This window comes from Pararge aegeria, chromosome 5 (assembly GCF_905163445.1).
Source record: "Pararge aegeria chromosome 5, ilParAegt1.1, whole genome shotgun sequence".
Lineage (NCBI taxonomy): Eukaryota > Metazoa > Arthropoda > Insecta > Lepidoptera > Nymphalidae > Pararge > Pararge aegeria.
This window is the reverse complement of record NC_053184.1, coordinates 6,135,886-6,162,530: the sequence shown is the minus strand read 5'-3', so window position 1 is coordinate 6,162,530 and position 26,645 is coordinate 6,135,886. Positions and strand designations below refer to the sequence as shown.

The following is a 26,645-nucleotide window of genomic DNA, read 5'->3' as shown; positions in this document are numbered from 1 at the left end:
AGACAATAGTATAAAAAAATTTAACCCATTATTTTACTATTTATATGGGCCTCATAAGAAGGCTCAGAATCACTCAGAGGGCGATGGAAAGAGCAATGTTGGGAGTATCTCTAGGTGATCAAATAAGAAATGAGGAGATCCGTAGAAGAACCAGAGTTACCGACATAGCTCAGCGAGTTGCAAAGCTGAAGTGGATATGGGCGGGACACATAGCTCGGAGAACCGATGGACGTTGGGGTTCCAAGGTGTTGGAATGGCGACCCCGCACAGGTAAACGCAGCGTTGGTCAGCCCCCAACGAGGTGGACAGACGACATCAAACGAGTCGCTGGGAGCTGCTGGAAACAAGCGGCCCAGGACTGTGGATTTTGGAACTCTCTACAAAAGACCCATGTCCAGCAGTGGACTTCAATCGGTTGAAGTGCTGATGATGATGATGATGATGATGATGATGGTGATGATTATTTTACTCATCCTAAATTATTAAGTCTAGTTAATTAATTGGTAGTATAGAATAATAATTGACTAACTGTGCTGTGTTGTATGTGTTGTGCAACGTTTATAGTTTTGAGTAAGTTTTAACCTCAGAACTAGAAACATACGGAAACCGTGTATATGACCTATATTGAAGCATCAAACACCACTCCACTTTAGTAGTGTGTCTCGAATAGGCGGTTGGTCACTTCATTCCATTTAGCAGTAGACAGTAGCTATTTTACCACTAATGCTGTAAACGTTTACCATAAAATGGGAAAATAGGAAAAGTTTGTGAGCTAGAAACATTTCGCAAATGTGTAGGATGTGCGTGTGGCGTTTTCACTGTTTTTGAATACAACGAAACTCAGTTTTTATGTTCTTAATTCCGTGGTTTTAACTATGAAAAACACTTAAAACTTATTGTTAGTTAGTTATGCAAGTATCAACATAGGGAGGTAGGTACTTATCCTACTTACGGGAACAGATCACTTATAACTTCGCGCATTAAAAAGCAAGACGTTGTTACATCGAAAAGCTTTTACCGTCATTCTCCAAAATCCGAATCCAAATAACAATCTAAACTCGTACAGACATTCAATTCAGAACTCAAAAGATTACTCAACCGGCGTTCCAAATTCGAAATTGAAAAAGTTTACGGACTACCTACAAAAATATGACAGAATACGATGAACTCGATCCCTGTTCGACTCTTGACTCGTATCTAAGCTCCCTAACCCGAGCAAAATGTCGTCATCAACATTCAACCCCCTGCCACCCCGCCCGCGGGCATGCGCTCAATGTGGAGGTCGGCTTAATCAAGTTGTGATATTCTCTAATCGCCGCTGATTGGAATTAAGTAATCGCTGCTTGTTGTTATTGCCATTTTTTTATGCAAAGGAGCACCGTTATACGTTATATTTCCTTAATTATTTTTTTATGTATCGTATCCTCTTGACATCAATAGATACGGTGTACATACCTAACTGATATAAAAAGTAAATACATCTTAGGAATATGATATTATGAAATATGGGAATCCCATAATCTGGAAGTTTTACTGACGCTTCATTCTTATAAGTTGGTGTACCTATTGAATGAATGGTAATATTTATTTTGCCGCCAGCGGAGATCACCGGGACGCATGCGTGGTTCAGAACGACCCGCAGTAAAACGACTGGTCACGTGACTCGACGCGGCATTCCCTCGTCTCACTTCGGCAGTCATCGGCGAATCTGCCTAGCGGACGGGTGTGTCTGCATTCGATAAATCAAAATACCACATATGTGTCAAATTAAACGATATCGTTGAAAAAAAAGTGACATGTGCTCCGAGGTGACGTAAACACGGGTTGTAAAGTCGGCTTTTTGTAGAATATTAGTGTTATTTTCATACGAGACGCGTATTTACTTAGAATTTTGTGTAGTCGGCAGTATCGTTTGTGATTGTGGTTCGCTGACATTCCAGGTGACTCGGGTTCACCATAAATGATACCTATTTGCTTACGAGTCTGAGATTTAGATAGTGTTGTGTCCTAAATATTCAGGATGGTTTAATTCACGATGGACCGAGTGAGTGGCGTGTGTAGATTTGGAGGAGTAGTATCAGCTGTGAGAACTCGAACTGGTCGTAGTCGAAGGCGATTGACCGGCCCTTCTCTGGCTGCGGAACAGTTGCCTGAGGCACCACGCAGAGGTCTTGGGGCTGTCCTAGTCCTCGCTTGTATAGTCGTTTACCACAACTGCCTTTACTGTGGCTTCGTATTTGATGATATCAGTGCCATAAAAGAGAACAGAGATCTAAGACCGCAGACACCAATATCGAATATCTTCCTCAACGACTTTTGGGGAACTCCTATACATAAGGTGAGAGGCGCGGCTGAGTGCTATAAAACTTAATGACTTAAGAACTTACGTTGCCCTACTTTGAACAAACTCTATCTTTGCTTCATAGTAATTAACATTTTTTTTTAATTAGTTTGTGAAGTTTGTAGTTATTTATGTTTATAACAGCTTATAAACAAAATAAATAAAGATACATCTTACTAGCCTATCCCGAAAGGAACGTAAACTAATAAACATAAAGTTGAAACATGAGAAATATTCGTCAATCTGTCTTCTTCATCAACCAATATTTCAATTTTGGATCTTAAAGAGACCCGATGTATTAAACATCCAGCTTTAAATTTAAAGGAAAAGATTTCCGAAAAGTCCTTTTTATTTAAAATCATAGAAAATCTGAGATATAAAATACATAAAACCTAGCCGCAATTATAAACCCATTCTGTATGACTTTGAAGACACTACACACAAAATTTATTCGGTGGCACCAAGTACTAACTCGTAAAAGGTACAAAAATGTTCGTAACAAAATGCAGTTACCAGTGACATCGTGGTCCAGTTGGTCCATCACAGTAGCGCACTACTGTGATGGACCTTAGTAACCATAACTAATCCTCCAATTACAGTCCCTGCATTAAAAAGGGGCGTTAATTGTTTGTGTTGAAATGGATCATAATTTATTACAAACGACCACAGACCGCATAAGACTGCTCAATAAAATAATAATAGTGGTTTGTAAGTCTCCATGGAAAAAAAAGAGAAATGGAAGCAAAATATGAGAATTTATACTGTATATTTAATAACTATACAAATAATCTTCGTAAAGACGCAAAAAGGTAAACAAACCTACGGAAGATGTTTTGCATGAAAGCCAACGTTCTTCCAAGATCTTATAAATAAACAAGAGTTTCGCCGAACTCATTATTTCGCTAAACTCAAGTTAATTATTCTTTTTAGTGAAAGTTTCATCGTGTATAATTCAAATTAAATCAGTATAATTGACGGATGAATCACATTTTAAAACTCCGAGAAACCATTAAAAAATGATAGTAGGTCATATTTTTACTTAACTCCAAGCAGATTACTAACTCCATAAAAATTGGGGAAAATAATCAAATTATCCTATTTTACGCGATATCGATGATAAGTGACGTGGCAAAAAGAAACTTCCGAAGAATTCCAATTTTGTTATAAATCTTCAATCGATCGTCTTATGAATGGACTCCGAATCGAGTCAAGTTTTCTACGGCTTATTATCCGATCCAAACATTATCATAATATAATATCATAATGAAATGGAATTGCTTTCTTTGATCTCCCTCGTATTTGTATAATTTGAGAACAATCATATGTTGATTGATATTCGTTGCAAAACTTGATCAGCATTAATAAACCATAAACCTATATAAATATTTCATTGCTTTATTTATTTAACCAAAAAGTATAAAAAGTCCAATTTAAAAGATGCAAAACATAAACTCATAAGAGTTTTACCGTTTCACCCGGCGCCATCGACATACATTCTAAACTTATATTTATGCTAAACTAATCTTTAATTATTATTAACTAAACAATAGTCGCGAAAAATAATGACTCCCTAACTAATATCAATAAGATTAAGTAATTTTTCATTAACGGATGTCGTAGCTCATTTCACTTTAATTTAAATTAGTGAGAGCTAGTGCTCTCACTAATTTAACGCCACTTATTGCTACGTTATTAACATTTCAGAAGTAAGATACGAATTGAATGATATAAATATTTTTTGGTTGTTTTATTTTTATTATATCAACATCCTCATCATATCAACCCATTACCGACCCACTACAGGGTCCAAAGTCCACCACGCTGGCCCAGTGCGGAATGAACGGCTTACACACCTTTAAGAACCAAATTCATATTCAAATTCATGTTTCCTCACGATGATTCCTTCACCGTTGAAGCAAGTGATATTTTAATTGCTTAAAACGCACATAACTTAGAAAAGCAAGAGTGAGTTTTGGGATTCGAACTCGGGCCCCCAAAAGTGAATTCACAGTCCTACCCACTGGGCTCTCACCTATCTATCTAATTATAAAAAGAATATGATAGGAGGATATAATGGTGTAAAAGGCGGAAATGTTCCTTGTTAAATTTCACTAATTCCTTTGATCTCTTTACTCTTACTGCGTACTCATTTAAGTAACATTTAATCTCTTAATTCAAGAGATCCGTTTTATTTAAATACTAACAGACCCTCGCGACTTCATCCGCGTATGAGTATATCGCGAAGCTAGAAAAGATCTGAAGCTAACATAATGATCATCGTGGCTTTATATGTACCTACTATTATTGTACATAGTATACACAGTTAGTAAGTTGTCATTATTTTAGTTGATACATACAGACATCCATCCATACATCCATCCTCACAAACTTTCGCATTTATAATTTTAAGTAGGATGGTACGCATGCATTCTTACCATCGTCGTCCCATCTGCCTTGCTACTTGTTGTTGTTTGTGAAGAGTTATGTCCTTTATCTTCGACAATATTTATCAGATTTTCATAAAAATTAAACAATACATGTTTGATAGTATACACTTTTAAATAAAAAAAAAGAATTATCAAAATTGGTTAAAATTTAACTAAGCTATAAAGGAAAATTGATAAAAAATTTCATCCATTTCCCGGAGGTAACTTATATTTTATCGGGATAAATAGTATCCTATATGTCGACCCGAAATTTCCGCTACCATTTTACCAAATTTTATTTAAATCCGTTAAGTATTTCTCACGTGACGGCCGGACAGACAGACAGTCAGACAAAAATTTAATAAGAATTTGTTTTGGACTCAGTATTGATTATAAAGCATCCGCCGGTCAATATTTTCTAAATATATTAATTGTACAGAAATCTTAATTTAATTTCTAAATTTCTAAATATATAGCACAGATTATTCTTATCCCAGCATCATTTAGGGCTCCCGTGGGATACGTTTATTTTTGTTTACCATAGAGCAAGATATTATAGGTTTAGGGGTCGGAGAATAACACACACAGACAGTGCACACCGAGTGATTCTCCAACTTAAAATGTCCCTTTTTGAATTCTTTACTGCTTTTATAAGTGATTATAAACAAATGTTTTATAAGTGAGACAAATGTATGAAAAAACACTATTATTAACACTCATGAAATTTTTAAATCTCTTCTGCACGCCTCATAAGCGAAGCGTTGAGGTGGGTATTACTGTCAGTTTAAGCACACCGATGGATTCTCTAACTTAAAATGTCACTTCTTTATTGCTATTATAAGTGAATAATATGATAAATAGGCAAATGTTGAGAAAAAACACTATTTTTGACACTCATGATATTTTTAAATCTCTTTTTATTATTTAAACTAATTAAAAAATTGTTTTATAAAGTTCTGTTTTGGACGTCCGTGTGTCTGTATGTGCGGATCTCTTATCTTGTGGTCACGATAACGAGCGAAATACTTCATTTATCGAGTTGGTTTTTTTTATAGGCTTCAGTATTTTGGGGAATAGAAGCCTATTACTTTTCACGTTATAATTAGATGGAGTTTACAAATAATCTCAATTTTATTGTAATGAATGAGATAATGAGGCGTAAAATTGGTCCGTATGCATTATTTTTATATGACTTTTTCCTTTCGTTTCGTGTGTACAGCCCAATTAATCATAAAAATTGTAAGGTCATATTATACTTTCGCCTTACCCTTGTCACATGTAAAAGAGATGCTTGCGTCGTAACTTTTAGAATATCACTAAAAGTGACGTTATCGTAAAACTCTGTTAGCAAATCACCGTGGATTAATTTCGTGCTCAATTTTGAAGATATTTTGTGTTCGGTTCGAAAATCCGGGAACGTTAGCATCGGCACCCCGATCGCATCAATCAATGTCAAGTAAATAAGTATTGCGTTGCACTCTTGTTCAAACGGCTGTCCTCTATCTTTTTAAAAAACTTCAGTTCACATTGCAAATAATCTTGGTTAGTGGCGATATTTAATTATAAAAAAGTTTTTAGGGTACTATACCCAAAGGGTAAAATCGGCCCCTATTACTAAGATTTAGCTGTCCGTCCGTCTGTCTGTCTCTTCGACTGTCCACCTGTCACCAGGCTGTTTCTCATGAGCCATGACAATTAAAATCCCTAGTATACAACCAATGTGATTTTTTTGCTCGTGTTTGCTTGATATTGATTACGGCATTAGGTAGACACTTGAAATATTCACAGAACTCATAGTGTGTAGTATATCTAATATTATTACATATCCACTATTAAAACAAATTAAAATTAAACAAACACCCCATTCAACAGACATATTTTTTTGCCGTTTTTAGATAATGTTACAGAACCCTTCGTGCGCTAGTCCGACTCGCACTTGGCCGGTTTTAATTGACTGATTATGTTTATGAGTGGGATATAATAAAACATTAACGATGTCCGAGTTGGTAGTCTAATAACAAGGCTTCATTCATTCATTCATTCATTCATTAATTCATTAATTAATTCATTCATTCATTCATCCATTCACTCATTACACTAGGTTTAAGGAACATAATGTTGCAAATATATATTACCACGAGTATTTCCCATATACCTAGTGTTAGGGAGAGCATTGGAGAATAAATTGGACTAAATAACATCCTACTCTCAATCCTCCCCTCCGTATAACGTCGCTCACCCTAATAGCAAAGCATTGTTAAAAATATCGATTATGCTTTTGAGCAACATCTCAATCTGCGATCGGGGAACGTAAGAGGGATGTAAACTTCCCCCCAATTTTCTACAAACTCTCGTAAATTAATGTAGACGTATATCCACGTCGCCCCTATTGTCCGTCTGTCCTTTTAAATATCGAATCAAATTAACCTATACTATATTCTAATAGACGTTAACAAATGTTCCTCTAGACCGGCGAGGGCCGAGCTTGTAAAAAATGTATCGATAATTTTTGTTCAATTAATGTTTTTCGGCACTATTTAATTTTAGATACATCCATTTAAAAAAAATAAGCTAATAAAATGGCGCGCAGACAGTAGGACTATAAAGGAATAGAACCCAGAGGTGTAAATAAAAAAAGCTGCTGATCTGGATACAATAATTTTCTTACCAATGCTTTTGTTGGTTAAAGTTAAACTTGTTCAAGTATTACTAGGATATTGGAGTAGAGAGCAAAGATTAAACCAATTTTGGATATGGGTTTAAAATAACGGATTAATACCTAACAGGTTAGCCCGCTACGGCCATCGGCTGCATCATCAATGTCCACCAGGTAAGACTTCAAAGGCTTACTTATAGGAGTATAATAAAAAATAAGCAAAATTAAGAGTAGCCGTGTTGCTAATTAAAGTGAAATAAAAAGGTATCCGTGCTGTGAGAGAGCGGTCAACTGCTGTCTTACCTTAAACGGGTTTCGGTTGAATATCATTAACATTATAATATAATTATATTCAATTAAGAGTTTAGTGGGTGGGGGAGACAGGGGTAATGGGAGCCTACTAAGGAAAATTGTTAATAAAAGTCACATTTGTTTTAATGATTATTTACTTTTTATTTACATAAAACTTGATTATTAGAATAAGAGATAAGCAAACTCTAAAAAATTAACTAATCATTGCGACAGAAATAAGATGTTCTAAAGAAGGCCGTTACTTATACCCCATATTCGGGTAATTCGAGCCATGTTCCCGTTACCCTCAAAATGTAACATTTTGAAAATAAAAACACCATTTTTTAATTTGTTAACGAGCACATAGTTTAACGGCACGTAAATAGAGACAGATTCGGAAAAATAATTAATTATAAAAATAATAAAACAGGCACTTATTAACATGTTTTCATGATTAGGTAAATCCATGGAATTAAAAACCATTGCTGGTGTTATATTCTGAGTGCCCTAGTGTACACACGAAGAAGAATGGTTTCCATCAAACCAGCATAGCTCTTATTACCCGATCGCTCTCAATACCTCACTCTCCTCTACTACACAGCGTATAGCTGTGTAAAAACAAAAACTGCTAATTAATATTACCATTGTTTAATACAATGAAGTCGAGATTAATTTGTGTTGTCACGAATTAAATTATGTTTTTAAAGTTGTTGTTAATTAAAATTTAATTAATAGCCGTGGCAGTTCCTCATTTTATCTTTGTTTATCGCTTTTAATATTATGCATCATTCAGGAACACACTTACTCGTAATAATTGTTGGCAGCAATTATGTAATAAAAATCATGAAATAAGTTAGCAGAAACTTTTCATTACAGTGAAGTTTTTAAATACTACAAAGCGTGTTCGCTATATTATATGGGATGTCATAAGAAAGCTCAAGAGATATAGAACGGAGTACAATAATAAGAGTGTTTTTAGGATTACGAATTAAGCCATAGATATGTGTGTACCTTAAATTTTGAGAGTATTAAGCCATTGGTACCTTGAGTACATGAGTACCTTCAAATCAAGAGTGAATAGGCATCTTCTAGGCAAGCGCGCTCCACCTTAGGCTGCATCAAGCGCTCGTTTATAAACATTAAAAAAATATATATTGGAGCTATTGATGTAACGCAATGAGTTACGAAGCTGAATTTGCAATGGAACTTGGAATAATGACAATTTTTTAGGTCATTTTGTATGACTAGAACACTCCAAAATACATATCAAGTCAACGATATCGGGTGTTATAAGTACGCTTCTAACCTTAATTCATACAAGCAATTAAGTCTTCCGACACACTCCTTCCAAAGTTCCCTCATCGATAATGAATTTCAAGTCAGAGCAAAGATAAGAACAGCTAAGCAAAGTTGAGAACCATATGAGACCGCTACGTAAAGCAAACCCCGTTTTAGCAAACAACAAAGTTGTTCCTGTAATTTGCAACGTGCATTTGTATCCTCTATTCACACAGTCATTACGACATTGGTACCAATGATAATCCTGCGTCTCCGCTGTGTAGAGGTAGCACTTTAGTAAAAGTTTTACCTCGCATACGAATGAGTATACCTAAGTTTTGTTATACCCGAGATTAAGTAGTAGTAAGCTTTTCGTGACATACCTCGTCGAGGAAGCACTACCGCTATGCCAAGCATGGCTGTGATCCAGTCTTAAGGCGTGCTGCCGGTGTAATGCTTGTGTAGGCTTAACGTCTACGCCCCAGATTCCATGCTTGCCCTTCGACGTTTGGCCCTGTTTAAAGGCGTTGGTTTAATTACCATCTGCTTTAAAATATATATATATATATCATCATAATAAGGCTCAGAGTCACTCAGCGAGCGATGGAGAGAGTATCTCTACGCGATCGAATCAGTAATGTGGAGATTCGTAGAAGAACCAGAGTTACCGACATGAACGAGTCGCGAAGCTGAAGTGGCAATGGGCCGGGCACATAGTTCGGAGTGAGGATGGAGGTTAGGGTCCCAAGGTGCTGGAATAGGTGCTGAAGCTAACTGGTAAGCGTAGCGTTGGTCAACCCCCAACGAGGTGGACAGACGACATTAAGCGCGTCGCAGGTAGCCGCTGGATCCAAGCGACACAGAACCGTGGAATTTTGAACTCCCTACAAAAGACCTATGTCCAGCAGTGGATGTCTAGCGGTTGATGTGATGATGATGATATATATATATATATATATATAGGTCTAAGTAGGCTTAGGTATAGTGCACAAGAAATCTCCTTGAATTAAGATAGTATTGCTTAGCTGAGCCCCTATCTACTTAGTTATAAGGTATTAAATCTATCACCGTCCCTAAGTAGGAGAGTTACGCCTGCAGACATGTAGGTGGAGTTCTTTATGCGTTTTCTCTGGAATGAGAAAATGTGGCTTTAATATGTAGATGGTGCTATCTTTGGCGCTGATGAAATGCCATTCATTATTTTTAAAAGCGTTGTTACGAGCGGATGTACTGCGTGAATTTTTGATGAAACTATTTATTTTAATGGGAACGAATTTTCGAATTTAATAAAAATTTAAAACATATTTTTATTCAATTCGAAATTCGAAGTGAAACTTCTTCAGAATCGTTTTGATTCGAAATTCGATGAAACGATGCGCCTCGACACATAAAGAAAAACATAAATAATTGCATGGGAATAAAATAGAACTATTTTAGTTACCGTGAAAACTGTAGATAAAGAAACAAACACATGTGTATAGAATACATCACACATTACACGTTATAATATATAGTTTCCATGGCTTTACATAATTGTATATTTTAAAAAAATATTCTTCTTAGGGAAAAACAAACCTTACATTTATCCCTATATTTTTGATACGCTTAATCTATATCGTAGGCTACTTTTCAGAAGTTTCACTTTTGCCGCGTGTGAATCGAACACAGTATTTACTTTTTTTTATACATGATGCATATTTGCAGTATTGCCAAATACAGCTGATTCAAAATACAAGAGATACAACACATTTATTTTAAATTCGCTGTATTTGGAGAAAATAAATGAGAATAACTGAAACAGTTTTTCAGATTTTGTTTACTGATTTTCTTATAAAACTAAGTACCTAGGTATTAGTTATAGTTAGTATTAATCCAGAAGAGTAAAATAACCAGGTTATATCGGGCTATTTCATAAAAAATAAAAAGTCGAGTAAACCTTTTAATCATTCATGCAATCCTGGTAATAAGTTAGATAATGAAATTCAGTGACACATCCCTTTTGAAGCCGGGATTATAAATCAAGCATTTACAGTTTACACATTTCACGAGTAAGTAGAAATTTATGGACGTAATCATCATGAATGTTTCATCCGAGTGCAGTATGAACGGCATCCGAGCTGGATTTATGTTTGCCGATACGAGGGAGGTAATTAGGCTACCCGGATTAATTACCAATACGGACTTATGACAAAAGAAAAACTGTAATAGTCATACGACAAGGACTAAGTGATCGTGAGTTAAGTATCTTTGCATTGTCTGAGTTTCATGAAGTGTATCGAAAATACACCCGCTTTTATATCAAAACATCCACCGACACCATATCATGAACATTGCCTGTGAATCAAATTTATTTTTTATTATTTCTGTAAAAGTCGTTGAAATTATAGTTATCAAAAATTCAATTATTTACCCACTCTACAAAATTACTGTAAGACTACGGATCACAAGATCCGATTCCGAGGTTCGAGGTCGGCCCAAGCACAAGTAAGTATGAAGGATTTTCTGTTCAAATTTTGAATGTTACCAGTCCTGTGTTATGTATGATAAAGAATGTTAAGTCATTAGTCCCGTTGATTATCACTATTATTTGATAATAAACCTTTTATACCCACCAACCCGCATTAAAGCAGCATGACGGAGTTGTGCTCTAATTTCCTCCTTTGCAAACCGATATCTAACTGAGATGAGACTTTAATAGACTGATGATGATGATATACAAGCATATATGAACCCAGATAATATAATTTATTTTTTAGACAGACGCGTAAACATTCGAGCAAGCAAAGCTTTCGCTGGATACTCATAGTTATAAGATTTTTTTAAACATCAACACATTTCAATGGCCATACAAAAGATTATAAGATAGGTTCATGCAGACACAGTAATATTGCACTACAATTTCAGATTCAGATGTCATACACGTCGTATTCAAAAGCTTCGGACCCATTAGCAAATGAATAGTAAAAATGTTCGTGACTCCACCATACAGCTTCTGGATTATAAAGTACAAAATAAGAACGAATAAAAAGAACTGGCTCCAACTGTTATTTCTTTAATGTTGTTTTCATTACTATTTATATTATCGGTTTATTCGATAATATTTTAAATGATCCTATATTATCGACTATCGACTTCTAATAATAATAGTTTAAGCGTTTACGTACATTATTATTTGAGTGTCCAACATTTTTTTGTCGTAACTCTTTTATTGTTTATTGTTTATAAATTGCTACATGCGAGGCATGACGCCCGGCCGGGGCATTGCAATAAAATTTGTCGAAATTATTTTTATTTTTTACTTAATTTAAATTTTTATCCAAATTCAAATTTATTATTACAATTGATATGTCAACTTAGAACTAAAGGAAAAAATAGAAAAATAAAATCAAAATATTAGAATTTGTCAACTTAAAACATAAGAATAATTTCGATTAACAATATTTATAGAATTAGGATTTAATGTCACACTTTTATTAATAACTAGCGGACCCGCGCGACTTCGTTCTCGAATGAGTCGACTCACAAAAATAGTCGTATGTTATCGCGGACTGTTTTATAGACCTTTAAAGAAAGAACCTTTAGTTTAGAATGCGATTTTTCTTTGCAGATCTGAATATTATAAAACCTGTTAATTTAGTCTAAAAATTTCAACATAAAAAATTAAATCGGGATACAAGTAATAAAACCTTTAAAATATATGTCGTAGGACCTCCTACAGAAGTGTAGTTTTTTATTAATAACCAACCAAGCAAGCAAGACATGCTTACTAATAAATAAACATTGATCACTGTTTATATGCACCATGTAAAATTACCAAGCAAAACCCAGCAGTCTAATTGCGACACTTTGTCTATTTAATAATAATCCGCGTTTCTGCATCTACCACAATGTCGTGAGGATGGGAAAGTGAATATTTTGATAAGAGATTAATGCCATTTCGTGTGTCGGCTTATTCAGAGGCGGGTTATTTGAGCGTTTTGTCCGTTGCGCAACGGAAGAGATCGTATAAGCAGCATTATCATTTAAAAAAAAATACAGAGTAAACAGACATTCGTGGTTGTTACAAAGTCTATTGCTAGTTTTAGCTTTTTGTGACTAAGTTATTCTCGGGAAGTTCTACTGCTTATTGTCGGAAGCCAAGCAGCATTGCTGTATTTCAGTCTGAAAGGCTGATTGCTGGTGTACTTATAGGCACATGAGGCTTAGTTCCAATGACTCAGGTTTATGAACAAAAGGCCACCGCGGCAGTTTGTTGGACGTGTACCTTGCAAGCCCTGTGAATTTTCTCTGTTTACGGGTTTCTACCAACCAGCAGTTGGGCCGTCAACTTATTATTATAATGCATCAAAACAAGACCAGTAGTTTTTCAAGAAAATAATGGCAAAGTTAATTAAAATATATTATGGCAACATACGTGAGTGACCCTTAGCCGTAGAACATATTACCTCGATTGTTAATTCAATGTACCTGCGTGACGGATTTTCTTTCTTAAAATCAGCTATCTGCGTATTTTATAAGATAAAATTTAACAGATTAATGCAAAAAACACACACATATTTTAGAGTAGGTACCTACTCTAAATACTTCGTTCTGGCGCAGATAAAAAATATGTTCATCATCATGACAAATTCAAATATGAATTTGTTAAAACCTTCATCTCACTTTTCTTTCTTGTTTCTCGCAGCATACCCAATTAATCATACAAATTGGAAGGTCGTGTGATATTCACGCCTTACCCTTGTCACGTGGGAAGACCTACCCCGTCGTTATCTATCAGACATATTGCTAAAAACGGTGTCAACGTGAAATTCTGTTCGCAAATCACCCTGGTTAACTGATGCTCGAATATGGTGCTTTTTTGTGTGTCTAGTTTATTTAAAAATCCGTACTTTCATTAACAACAGCCTGCCGAACGCATCCATCAATGTCAACTAACATTTGTTTCGCTTTGCAACCTTGCTTTCGTGTTGTCCGATAGCAATTTTTAACATACTTGAAAAAAAAGGTTTTTTTTTAATCATTAAACGCGCTGTATACGCGCAATAGGAAACTATCACAATGACAGCTAGTTGACCTTCTCCCTGGTTCAGAGGTGAGCTCTTTGGTATAATGAGTGAAAGGTCTCAGGCTCGAACCCCGACACGGGCAATTCGGGAATTTATAATTACAAGATTATCTCTAGCTAGGCAATAGTTATCACCCTAACGACTGGACGTACCGCTTATTAATCGAGAAACTAATGAGGGGCAAGGGGGAATACCTCTAACAGGTCAGCCGCTACATTCATTGACTGAATCATTACTTATAAACAGGTGGGATTTCAGTTAAGCGCTAACTTGCCTATTGTACCTATTTTAATTGTACCTCCTTTATTTTAATTGTTTTTTTTTTATTTGGTTTACAATAAAGTGTATTTCATAATGTAATGCTTGTTTTTTTTTAAATTTGGTTTACAATAAAGTATATTTCATTAAATAACATAGCCAAGGAGGCTAAAACTCCACTCACTTATTTCCGCCATAAACTATACAGGCTACTTTGTGGTGACCCGCAATCTTGTAACTTGGCACAGAAGATGGTATTTTGGCACAACTGTAATCTAGTTGAAAAATCCAACCGTCAATGATTTCAATTCCTATTGAATTATGGCCAGAAATGGAGTGTTAAAATTAGTTAACTTTACTTTGCGGAATTTAATGGAATTCCATAATCCACGACAACCAGGCAAAACTGCAGGGTACGATTTATAATTTCTTCGATCTTTTTAAAAACCTGTATCATACTGAAAACACCACACTCCAACTCCGGATCATCCTCAAGAAACGAATAGACTTTACAATTCACAATTCAAAATATTGTAGTTCCAAAATTATAGATGCTCTGGTGTCTAAGCGAAACGTGCCTAGTTCATTATGGTATAAATTTTACTGTGCAGATTTGCCTGGTTTTGGTGGATTGTATCGAGTTTAGCTTAATGTTTATTTTAGGAAGTAACATTAATATGCAAAGTAGGGTAAGGAAATATTTAAGTCTATTTGCATAATCTTTGTCACAGGAAAGAGGGATTCAGTGTGATGTGTTTTCAGATTTATCAGCACCTATTTGGTGTACAATAAAATTGTATTAATTTATTTTCCTTAACTGAAAAGGTCGCTAATGTTATCTGCATTTATTTAGAGGATTAAATGTGCAATGTTGTGTGGACTGTGGAGTCCACCAATCTAGTGGGCCAGCGTGGTGGACTACGGCCTAATCCTTCTCATTGTGGGATATGATGAATGTGCGTCCAGCTTGAGTAAGATTGCTCCACTTTCCTATTACTCTAGTTAAAATATTATGTCAGCTGTACTATTTTGATGATGGAATTCCAACTCTCTTTAGGTGAATTAATATTTTACTAGACGTTGGGTTTGCCTTCAGCGATCTTATATTTTTAAAAATTATGGACCCCAGTTGAAGTTAAAAGCTGTCGTTCATAAGGCAAAATTATTCCACCAAAGAATTTATCAGGTAATTTAAAATTAAACGCCAGTTGTACTCCGAGTTGAAAAGAAAGCCAGTTTATATCAAAAATAAGGCGCTTTTCACACACGCATTGTTTCGGTTAGGAGAGTGACATGACCGGAGTCCATTTTATACCGTCGCAAACTAAAACGTGACCTAAAGTTTTACGGGGCTGCTCCTTGCATTTTTCTTTAACCAATTTTTTCCAAAATCCTCCTATTAAAGGTTTAACCTATTTAAGGTTTAATATAGTAAAGTATACTTTATAGTGCCTTCTTTTAATAAATAACTAAGAAAACCTTCTGCGCATTGCTAGCTTTGCTATTCGTTTATCGAGAAATTTTTCCGACATTTAGTGAGACAAAGGGGTCAAGATTACCATATCTATCTTTTTTCCGTTGTGAAGAACTTCATAGATTTAATAAAAGTACACTCGTATATTGCAATCTCATTTTGGAAACTCGACATCTTAAAATGGCACCGATCAAAAGGCTGTGAAGTGTGAACCTATCTCAAAAACACGACTCGCTTCGGTGTTCTGTATCGTTAGTACACACAATCTTTATAGTAATATATGACTGACCAACCACACAACCTCTGTCCTGTCCGAGGGCCAGAGGTAGCTTTTACACCAACTCAAAAAAAAGTTCTTGCCCGGAAGAGATGTGTCAAAGAACAAAAATACTTACTACCTCTAACTATTGAACAAAGAAAAATGGAAAGTTTGGGTTTAATTTCAAGTCTCAAATTCATCTACATTTCTTATGTTTACGCGCTTATCATAGGTTTTTAATATAAAATCAGTTGATATAAGTTTATTTTAGTTTAAAGTTTATCGTGTTTCGATTTTCTGAAACGACGTTGTCATCTCAACGGAGCCTACGTGTGAAAAGGGCCTGTCGGTCCAAAAAGGTACATTATCATCCAAAACAGAGCGCCCATTTATTAAAATATTAATTAACCTTGCGCTTATCTTCAATAAACCTCGGCAGCCTGTTAAAAATTCGGAAAGCTTCCACCTAAAAATTGAGGTGTATGTAAATCAGGTACCTACTCATTTTAGAGTAGGCAATATTTCAAGACTTTCAGACAAGTTCTTTAGCTAATTAATCAACAAGGGGTAAAAATGGTTCAGTGTTTTCTGCAATTAGCGTTAATAAATAATCAAATTCATACCCCAATCACCGGCCGGCCGCCGGCCTATTGAATTCCTACTGCTGGGCTCGAGCTTCCTATCTCATACGATGGAGTAGTTTAGAGCATAGACCCACTGTCTGCTCTAATTCGGGTGGGTGGGCTTGAACGACTACTATCACAAGATAATAGCCGGAACCAACCGCTTAACTTCCAATCCGATGGGGGGGTTGTCATCTCCAATCTAACTCCGGGCTGGTACTGAAAATTATTTAAAAACCTCGTTTGTTTAGAGGTTAGGATGTTTAACGTTAGCATGGATCCCGAAGTCCTGGGTTCGAATCCCGGGTCGGGCCAAAACTTGTTAGGTATTTGATTATTACTTACTTAGATACATAGAGATTTAAATATTAAAATATACATTACATAAACACATATTTGCACCGGGCGGAGGATTACACCCCGGCAGGGACCAGACGGCCGGGGGTCAGGGCGACTTTAAGAATGCGGTGGAATATCCTAACCGAGTCCTTTATGTAACATTACTTTTTTAGGTTGGATCCAACACATGGTATAGTTTATGTATCTGTTGACTACATGTATGTGAGACAATTCAATTGAAGCGTATGATTTTGAGCGGCGTTGTTAAATGCGGATGAAACCGCGAGCGGGTGTCAATCGATAATAAATTATTCACAAACCATGAAACACATTTCATATCGCTTTTGTATGTAATATCAAGAACCGACAGAGCGGATCGCGCGTATCGAGTATTTTGTGAAGTGATTATTTTGCGCTGAAGCCTGCAATTTATGTGAGAGCTGTGTCATGTAACCGCGGCTGGCCCATTGTTGTTCGTAAAAAGTTAATCGACAGCCTAACAACTATAATTATTCGAGTTTTCCTAACTCCCTAATTTTTTTTTATTTAAAGTAGAACTAGTCTCTAGTGTTCTTAGCTGTGTTTGATTAAAAATCGCTCCAAGATGGTCGCCTCCACAAAATGGCGGTTTACATGTTTTTCACAACTTTCTCAATATGGGTACCAAATGAAAGAACTTAAGTAAGTATAACTCTGCACTATGATAAATCGCAAATCCAAGATGGCCGCCAACAAAATGGCCCATATCAATTTAAATTATTTTCTTGCCCGTTAACTTAAAGCTTATTGCTGTTTCTAACAAATTGATTTCCAGATTTATATCTGTTTTTGTTATAAGAGGTCCAATGAATGATATGTAAACTAAAATTTAAACTTTGTTACTCGTTGAGCTAAGTCGGTACTTGTGGTTCTTCTACGGATCTCTACATGTCTGGGGGATTTGTAAAATAACAAGAATTACGGGGCGGACGGGGTATTGTCGGTGAGATACGCCGTTCATAACTCTCTCCATCGCCTGCTGCATCTTATGAGGCCCATAGTAAACGATCACGTTTAAAAAACCGCACGTACTATTCGAAGTATCTTCAGACACAAGAGATTTTATTAATATTTCTGAATTTGCTCAGGTCTGGTCTAGTGGGTGAGCTTAGCCGCCCTACCAATAAAGATGTGCCACTAAGCGATTAGGGTTTCAGTACGATGCTACCCTTTTAAGGGGTACTGGTTTAATATAACTGCCATACTCTTTACAGGTGAGATTGTAGTCTTTGGCTGACCTGTAGTGAAATAAAAAACAAACTTTATTTAAAATACAAGTTTTATGCTTTCGTATTAAAGTAGGTAGGTACAAGAAAAATGTAATTTCTGGAATGAAATTAAACGGTGGTTTTTAGACACTTAAACTATAGCTACACCCACAATCATGGGTGTAATTATAATCTATACGATGCGTAAATAAAGTATGAGAGTTTTGGTGGTCGCGTGACTGGACTACACGTGAAGCCTTATTTCAACGACCTTTTCAAGAAATTCATTTGTACGTGAGTTATTTATGACCTAGCGTGGTTGCTGTTACGTGCCACTGTGGAGCAGTTAAACTTGTTTATTAACATAATGAAATAATACTGGCTTTTGAACTACCCTCTGTGCAGGCGAAAACAGTAATTCCTTTGTTGAATTCATAACTTTTATGCATGCTTATGTTAATATAACTAGTTTTAGTAAGTACTTAGTGTAGTAGGTACCAGTCTATTTTTAGAAATGTAGGGTAATTTATCTAGTTTACTGGCTTATTTAAAACTTCAAACTTTACTTGACTTAAGTGGAAGCGAAAGCCAAACTAATTTGTTTAGTCGAACTCAAAAGGCTTCTGTGGTTTCAATGTTTACTCTATTTAAACAAAATCTCGTGTATTCTTCGCGTGGTAGAATTTTGTAACTACAATTAATACCTAGACTATAAAGTTTTATATTAAAACTCATCGGAAATAACATACTTATTAACGGAACAAAAAAAATGAGTTATTAAAAAAACCACGACAGCTTTGTTCTACTCGCGCCAGCCTTTTGATTCAGCTGCAAATTTTTGCAAATAGAGTAGGAACAATATGGAATGATCGTTTAACACCGAAATAAATATGATTCCCAGACAATCATATTTATTTCGCTACTTAATTCGTTTAAACATGGATTTTTTTAAATCTCGCTTAATTTATTTTGGTAAGCTTTCAAATGGTTGCCTTTTTAAAATAAGCTTCTTGCAAAACTTTGCTTCTTTTACAAACTTTACCGCTTGATTTAGTCTGTTGGTAGAGTTTGGTCTCAGTAGGTACTAAGAGTAAGTTAATTAATCCAAGGCCAATGAATCGGGCGGAAAACGCGTATCAGCGAACTGGGTCCAGTAATTTGCAGCGTGCATTTGTATCCTTATCGCAACCGGTTGCCGGGATGAGCCGGGACTTCGGAGGCGACCGGGACAAACAAACGGAGACATAAATCAATGTCAGAGCGAGTTTATCGCGCCTTCGCGTTTCGCCCGCGGACATGAACGCTGAATCCCTTAATGCGTTTGTTCTGGGGATGGAAAAAGTTTGTTATACGCGGATGGCGCTATCTCTGACGCGGAAACTCCATTCACTATTTTAAACTGCTATATTTAGCGTTGAGTTACCTGAAACTGTTCATTTTAATTAGAATCTCTTCTTATTACCCTGTTCTCAAGCTGCATGCAATCGGCACTACACGCTCACCCGTCATCATCATCACTAGCCCGCAAGCGTCCACTGCTGGACAGAGGTCTTTTACAGATCATGCCACGTAGAGACCACCTAACACATCCAGCCGCTTCCAGCTACCTTTATAGGTTATCGGTCCAACCGGCTGGAGGTTATCCAAAACTGCGCCCACCGCCCATCCTTTCTACAACAGACATTACCCGCCACTGCCACTTCAGCCTGAATATTCTTTTAGCTATATTGGTGCCTATAGTAGAGTTAGATACTAAAGTAAGTAAAAATCCTCTTCCTCGCCACCCACTCCTTTTGCAGGTATAATTTTATATCATCTTACACATAATCCATACAACTCACCTCTTCATCTTTGCCCTTCCATTATTCAAAGTTTTATCATTATATAGTATACTGTTTTACATAGGTACCTATCTAAGTACTAAATACTTTATCGTGATAATATTGGATTTATTTACTACTTGCCCGCGACTTCGTCTGCGTTTGATTTAGTTTTTTGATCATGTGGCATTCAATTGGCATTCAAGTATCCAGTATCGCTAAGCCTTAAATGAGGGGTTTGCTGCTGTCCGCTGAGAAATACTGTCCTCTATCTCCAACTACATTTATCAGATTTGCACAAAGTTTTGGCAAAATCAAACACATATTATAATCTCTATAGTACAAAAATAATTATTGAAATCAGTTATAATTTTTTGGAGTTATGGTGTAAAATCTTCAAACACTTTCATCCCCTCTTCCAAAGGAACCGAGCTTAATGTCGGGATAAAAAGTATCCTATATTACTTTTAACACTTCCAAGAATATGTGCACAAAGTATTATGAGGATCGGTTAAGTAGTTTTTGCGTAAAAGCGTAACAAACAAACTTACATTCACATTTATAATATTAGTAGGGAAGTAGGGATAGGGATAGTCGATGCAGCAAAATATACCTGAACATTCGACTATATTATTGCATGTCAATGAATTATTACTTAAACTCACTAGTGAGTAATATTATGGTTCTATTACTAACTTCACCTTTAACAGAGATTTGAATATTTAAGCCTTTTGGTGACCACGCAAGCTGGGTAACAATAATTATAAGCACGAAGCTGGTCGAACCTCCTGCTTCGTTACTACCAGCAATTACGTATTTATCTTTTCTCTAATCATGCAATTAAAGATATTTTAGATTTAGTACTGTTCGTGTAAAACGTAACAAACGCAAACACTAAGTAAATCAGAGGCAAGCGGCACGCACTGGCTACTATACATACCTTTTTTTTATTTTATTTTTTTATTGTAGGAGGAAATCCTCATGGATGTCAACATGTCAGTTAATACCTCTTAACAAGCCCGACTTCGCTGAGAGTACAACACTCCGTGACCTACAGACTAAAACCTCCCAAATACCCCGACCGTCCTTCCCGGAACCGCAGTACGCATGACTTCAGGAAATATATAAAATATAAATACTATACATACCTACAAGTAAATAAAGTATTATGAAATAGTATTATTGGGATGATAGCATTAGTGGTGATGGCGAAGGCACATATTGTAACTTAAGTTGGGGTCGCACGATTTTGGAGTGGCGACTCCGCACCAGAGAGCACAGAATTCCTAAGCACGTAACGCAACCGTCTAGGTGGTTTATCGACCATATAAAACAAGATTTGTAGTAGCTTTTGTGATAGAGCTCACCTGACATAATACTACGCCATGCTTATTTTTGCCGCCAAGCAGTACCTATTGTTGCAATGCTGTGATCCGGTTTCCGGTTTAATAAAAGGCACATGAGTATTAACACCCACGCGTCTTTATAAATAAACAATAATAACAAGAAATAAATAAATAAAAAATAAAAGATCTATGCCCATTATCGTACTTATTAGTTTCGTTCTGTATCACTTTGTAATAAATAATCAAGAAAAGAGGGGGACTATTATATTTATATCTAAGTATAAGAGGTTTTATTTGTAGGTATTTTTTTCCACATAAGTATCTCGTAATTTAATCAATACAGACATAAATCTTTCCCGGCACATAGCTACTCGTAAGGCTAAGGACAAGATACAGGATTTCGAGGCGTGTTGTGGCTTTTTGGAGATCCCTTAATTCTACCACGAGGGAGTATAAAATCCATCCCTCACGCGCGCAAAGACGCACAACGTATTTTCCTCCAAAAACTACTCTCGCAGTAAATCTATTAGGAATATTGAGACGTAATTTGTTTACTTTTGAGTACAAAGTACATTTGGATATATGAACATTACTCATACTTGTGAAATATATATTTGTACACACAGCGTCATCTAGCCCCAAAGAAAGCGAAGCATGTGTTATGGGTACTCAGATGACTGAGGAATATTTTTATGAATAATATACATCTGATCATCTAATATACATCATATAATGCTCATATAACCACCCAGAAACTGAAAAAACATTCATGTTCATCATACAAATATTTTCAGATGTGGGAATCAAACCAATCAGAAAGCGAATGGCTGCACACTGCGCCAATCAGCCGTCATAAAATGAAATACTAACATAATAAAAGTATCACTCTCCTATAACGATTTCTTCTTACATAAGAGTCTTGAAATTTGGTGACTATCTATCAAGAAACTGCCTTTTGTGATATTTTAACAAATTCAAATTCAAAATTTCTTTATTCATGTAGGCCTATCACAGGCACTTATGAAGCATTCATACATATATGTTTACATAATTGTAAGGGGACGGTGATAACTTCGTTCGCCAACTCAAAACTAAAGCTACGCGCCCTGGTCTAAGAAGAGCCCACAAAAAACTTAGCCAGGTAGTTTTTTTTTATCACCATCTCACAGTTTATTTATATTAAGTTATGAAGCTAGAGAAATTCACACCCAAGCTTTTTTATCGTTTAAGTAATCCTTAATATTATAATAGGATTTTTCTGCAAGCTTACGTTTTAACGTTTTAAGTAAATTACATTTATAAAAGAAACCTAATGATATATCTATTAAAATATCTTCAATTAGAGCTTGAGTACAAAGAAAAACTAAAAAAACTTAATGATGTAGGTAGGAAGGTACGTAGCTTCATTATTTTATTGTTTTATTCCACTACAGGTTAGCCCTTGACTCCAATCTAGCCTGGTGGTAAGTGATGATGCGGTCTAAGATTGTAGCGGGCTAACCTGTTAGGGAGTATGGTAGTCACACCCCTTAATCGGTTCCTACAGGACATTTTCGCATCGGAACACTTAATCGCTTACCGGCACGTCTTTGTCGGTAGGACAATATAACAATGGATTCCATCAAGCGTGAATATTGTCAGGTTTAAATGTAAAATATGAAGAGAAACATTAGTAGGAAGATTGGAGTTATATATTTTATATTAAGGCTTGCATACACGTCCTTCGTGATACAAACAGGATTCACGCCATCATTTCAAATGTATGATCCAATGAGCCTTTTGAAGTATCAAATTAATAAATAAAATAAATTAACCTTTCCACGGCGACTATTGATTTTTTTAAATATAAATAACGCTAAAATATATGAAAATAACTATGGTTATAATTATAAGACACAAAAGCGTACTCCTCAAGTTTTTGGTTTGGAGCAAGTTACCGTAGCCACTAATTATAAAGGACTATGTTATTGATTAAAAAGCTTGTGAGTAAATTAATGCTCTAAAAAGGTTGCACTTCTTATATTTATAAATGATAATGGTGATAACAAAAATAACACCCAGCTAAGTTTGTTGTGGGCTTCTTCTTAGACCAGGACGCGTTTGGAACCCTCGTAGCTTTAGTGTTAAGTTTACGAATGTGGTTATCGCCATCATCACTACCGTGTACTTCTCATAAAATGTTCGCATCATAAGTGCCACCACACACAAGTGTACTCGAATAAAGACTTTCACTTTTGAAAATCCAAAACAAAACAAAAATTAGATGCGAACCTAAGTCAATATATTTGTTTCTAAAAGCGAAAACCAATCATCTTTAACTATCCAGTTATTGGTTCGCATAATTAATTCTCTAACAGTTAACTATTATCTCAAGGGGAACTCAGCAAATTCCAACTAAAGCTCACAACCTATTAGCATGAACGTAATAGCAATTACGCTCTGATCCCTATCGAGCATCTGTTTACCTAAGATCATAATTTCGCTCTAAGAAGGTTGATATGAGCATCAAAAGCAGTTTAATAAAAATCAAAGGTAAACTGCTGTTATTTGATATCTCTATTGTGAAGTGCTACGTTTTAAATTCCATTCAATGCCCGTTTTGACTAAGGACGCAGGCGAAGAACGTGTACTGCTAGTAACTAATATTCGTTGCTTTTAACAAAATAAACCATGTAGACATTTTTTTTATTTTTTTCGTGAAATTCCTGTTTTGGTTAGGGAGAACTGTTAACGTAATTCCCCAAAGGATAATATTAAATACAGAATACTTAGCTCACATTCTATTTTAGACCAGTTGCTATATTAATTAATGCATAGTAGCTGGAAAGTGTTCCGATATCAGTATGTTTAATTTCGTCGTCGCTGCATCATTGATATTGAGGCTTTGCGTCTATAGCATAGCTCAAATGCAATTAACTAGTAGATAGCTTAGGAATCTATTGTTACTAAGACCACAGGTACGATCGAAACGCTAGGCGGATATAAATTACTATGTACAGCACATAAATTCAGTAAGTACAATGTAAAGAACTCAAATAATAATTTTGAACAAGATTGAATCGCAGTCTTAATGACTGCGATTCAATCTCATGTTTTGTTTTATTTTCAACTCAAAAATTACCTTCTTTTTTCACTTTATCATTGCATTTTTTTTTAATAATTAATAAACTCATGCAATAAATCCGATCACCAAAGTGTTTAAGCTCTTTTATCATACTTTTTTTTAATTAATAAAAATTTAATTCTCATTTTTGCTGCAAAAAGGCTACAAAACTTTGTATATTATATAGTGACTTTTTTATACAAAGGAAGGAATCCATAATGTTACGAGCTGGTATCTATCAGTTAACGACTTATTATATGCCACTATTTGTTTACACTTTAGAGAAAAATCTGAAGTATTCGAATTAATTGCATATACATTAAGAAGATACATTTGTAATCGTTGCGTTTCTAACTTTCATTAATGTATGTAATAACTTAATGTTTAAGTGTGTCAATAAAAATTTACGCACTTTAAGACTGCTCTAGTATATTTCACTTTGTATAGTTTACTGCTAAACCCATTCAGTTTTTTTCTGTTCTACGGCTGGTGTTTGTAAGGATTGGTATTTAGAGAATACATTTGGAAAGCATCCACGTATAATGCGATGGACTTGATATATATAAATGAAAATAAAATCGGTGCTTGCTAGCAGATTGTGCATCTGTAGTAAAAAAATTTAAGGTTTGTAATGCTACCGTTATCGCTTTACATATAGCATTTGTCACGTTACACATACCTTCGCAGATTTACGTAACACAAGAGCCGCCGTAATTGTTGTCTTCTCGAATTTATTATCCAAAGCATTTGTCACTCTTACAAGGAGGCAGGAGGCGGAGTTGCTTGGCACAGAGCCCCGGCCATGCTACGTAATATTGAGTGCCAACAACTGCAACATTTACCCTGTTATGCCCAGTTTATTGCAGACGATTTTATGATACTGAAATGTCTCTCAAGAATGTTTTGTTGGTGCTTTAAAGTCAATGAGCGCTACGCTGAATATGACATAATTTGTGAAAAACTGTATACTACATATGGTGTAAGTTATCGTCCTTATCGGCGTTCTAGATTGCGCATAGTTAACGTCCAATCAAACGCGAGCGTTTAATAACGAGTCTTGTGATTGGTCGCACGCAGGACGCACACTTGTACGCTTCATGGGACGCAGGTTTGGCGCTTTCGCTCCAATCCTATTTTGAGAATTTGTGTAATAACGCTTATAATAAAAAAGTGAATTAAAAATCAGACAACACCAATTTGATGGTTGACCCGTGTTGTTAAGGACTAGCTGTTCCCGCGGTTTCACCCGCACCCGGTCGTCACGAAATGATAGGTTAGGTATGTTTATGATAAGGTATCATAAATATGAAGCGGTCCAGTGGGAAGGACTTCATTTTCGGGGTAGGGAATCCCGGCACGCAGCTCTAACTTTTCTAAGTAATGTGCGTTTTAAGCAATTAAAATATCACTTGCTTCAACGGTTTAGGAAAACATCGTGAGGAAACTCGCATACCTGAGAGTTCTGCGATACGAACTGGGCCAGCGTGGTAGACTACGGTCTATTCCTATTGTGGTAGGAGACCAGTGCCCTGTAGTGGACCGGTAATGGGTTGCCATGATGATGATGATGATGATGATGACAGTGGCGTGCACTTCATACATGCACGAATGCACTGCATACCCTAAAATTTATATATAACTCGTATAGGAGGAGATTTATTGCAGTTTTATGCAATTTACTGCTGTATGCATACCCTGGTAAGGAACCTAATGCACGCCACTGGATGATGATGATCATAAATATACCTAACCTAATATTTCGTTACGATAAACATATAATTAGATTAAGTTAGATATTTCATTATTTCCTAAATCATACGTCCAAATAACCAAATTTAAGGGTAACGTGTACCTAGACAAGATTATCTTGATAGTTTTTGTAGTTTATTAATTCACAGGCTTCAATGATTTTACAGACAAACTAATGGGTAAAGGTGCAATTTGCCTATGTACATTTTAAAAGCTCTTTTGCTCTGTTTCCAAATACTTCGGATATGATGTTTTGTGAGCTAAATTAAACTTTGCATTAACTAACAAAATGTAGATCTATCAGGGACGTACATTATACGCCGTGTATGTACAATGTAAACAGCATAATACTTTGAGAGCGGTTACGTA

At 35.8% G+C, this 26,645-nt stretch overlaps 1 protein-coding gene across 1 annotated transcript in view; it reads left to right on the top strand.

Moving 5' to 3' along the window:
* The first annotated feature begins 1,707 nt into the window (after window positions 1-1,707).
* The window catches only part of LOC120623644 (protein O-mannosyl-transferase Tmtc3), a 317,835-nt gene continuing 292,897 nt past the window's right edge, over window positions 1,708-26,645 (top strand). The window contains exon 1 of the mRNA XM_039889765.1: window positions 1,708-2,338. Coding sequence (XP_039745699.1) covers window positions 2,036-2,338 — 303 coding nt within the window. The 5' untranslated portion in view covers window positions 1,708-2,035. The remainder of the gene's footprint in view (window positions 2,339-26,645) is intronic.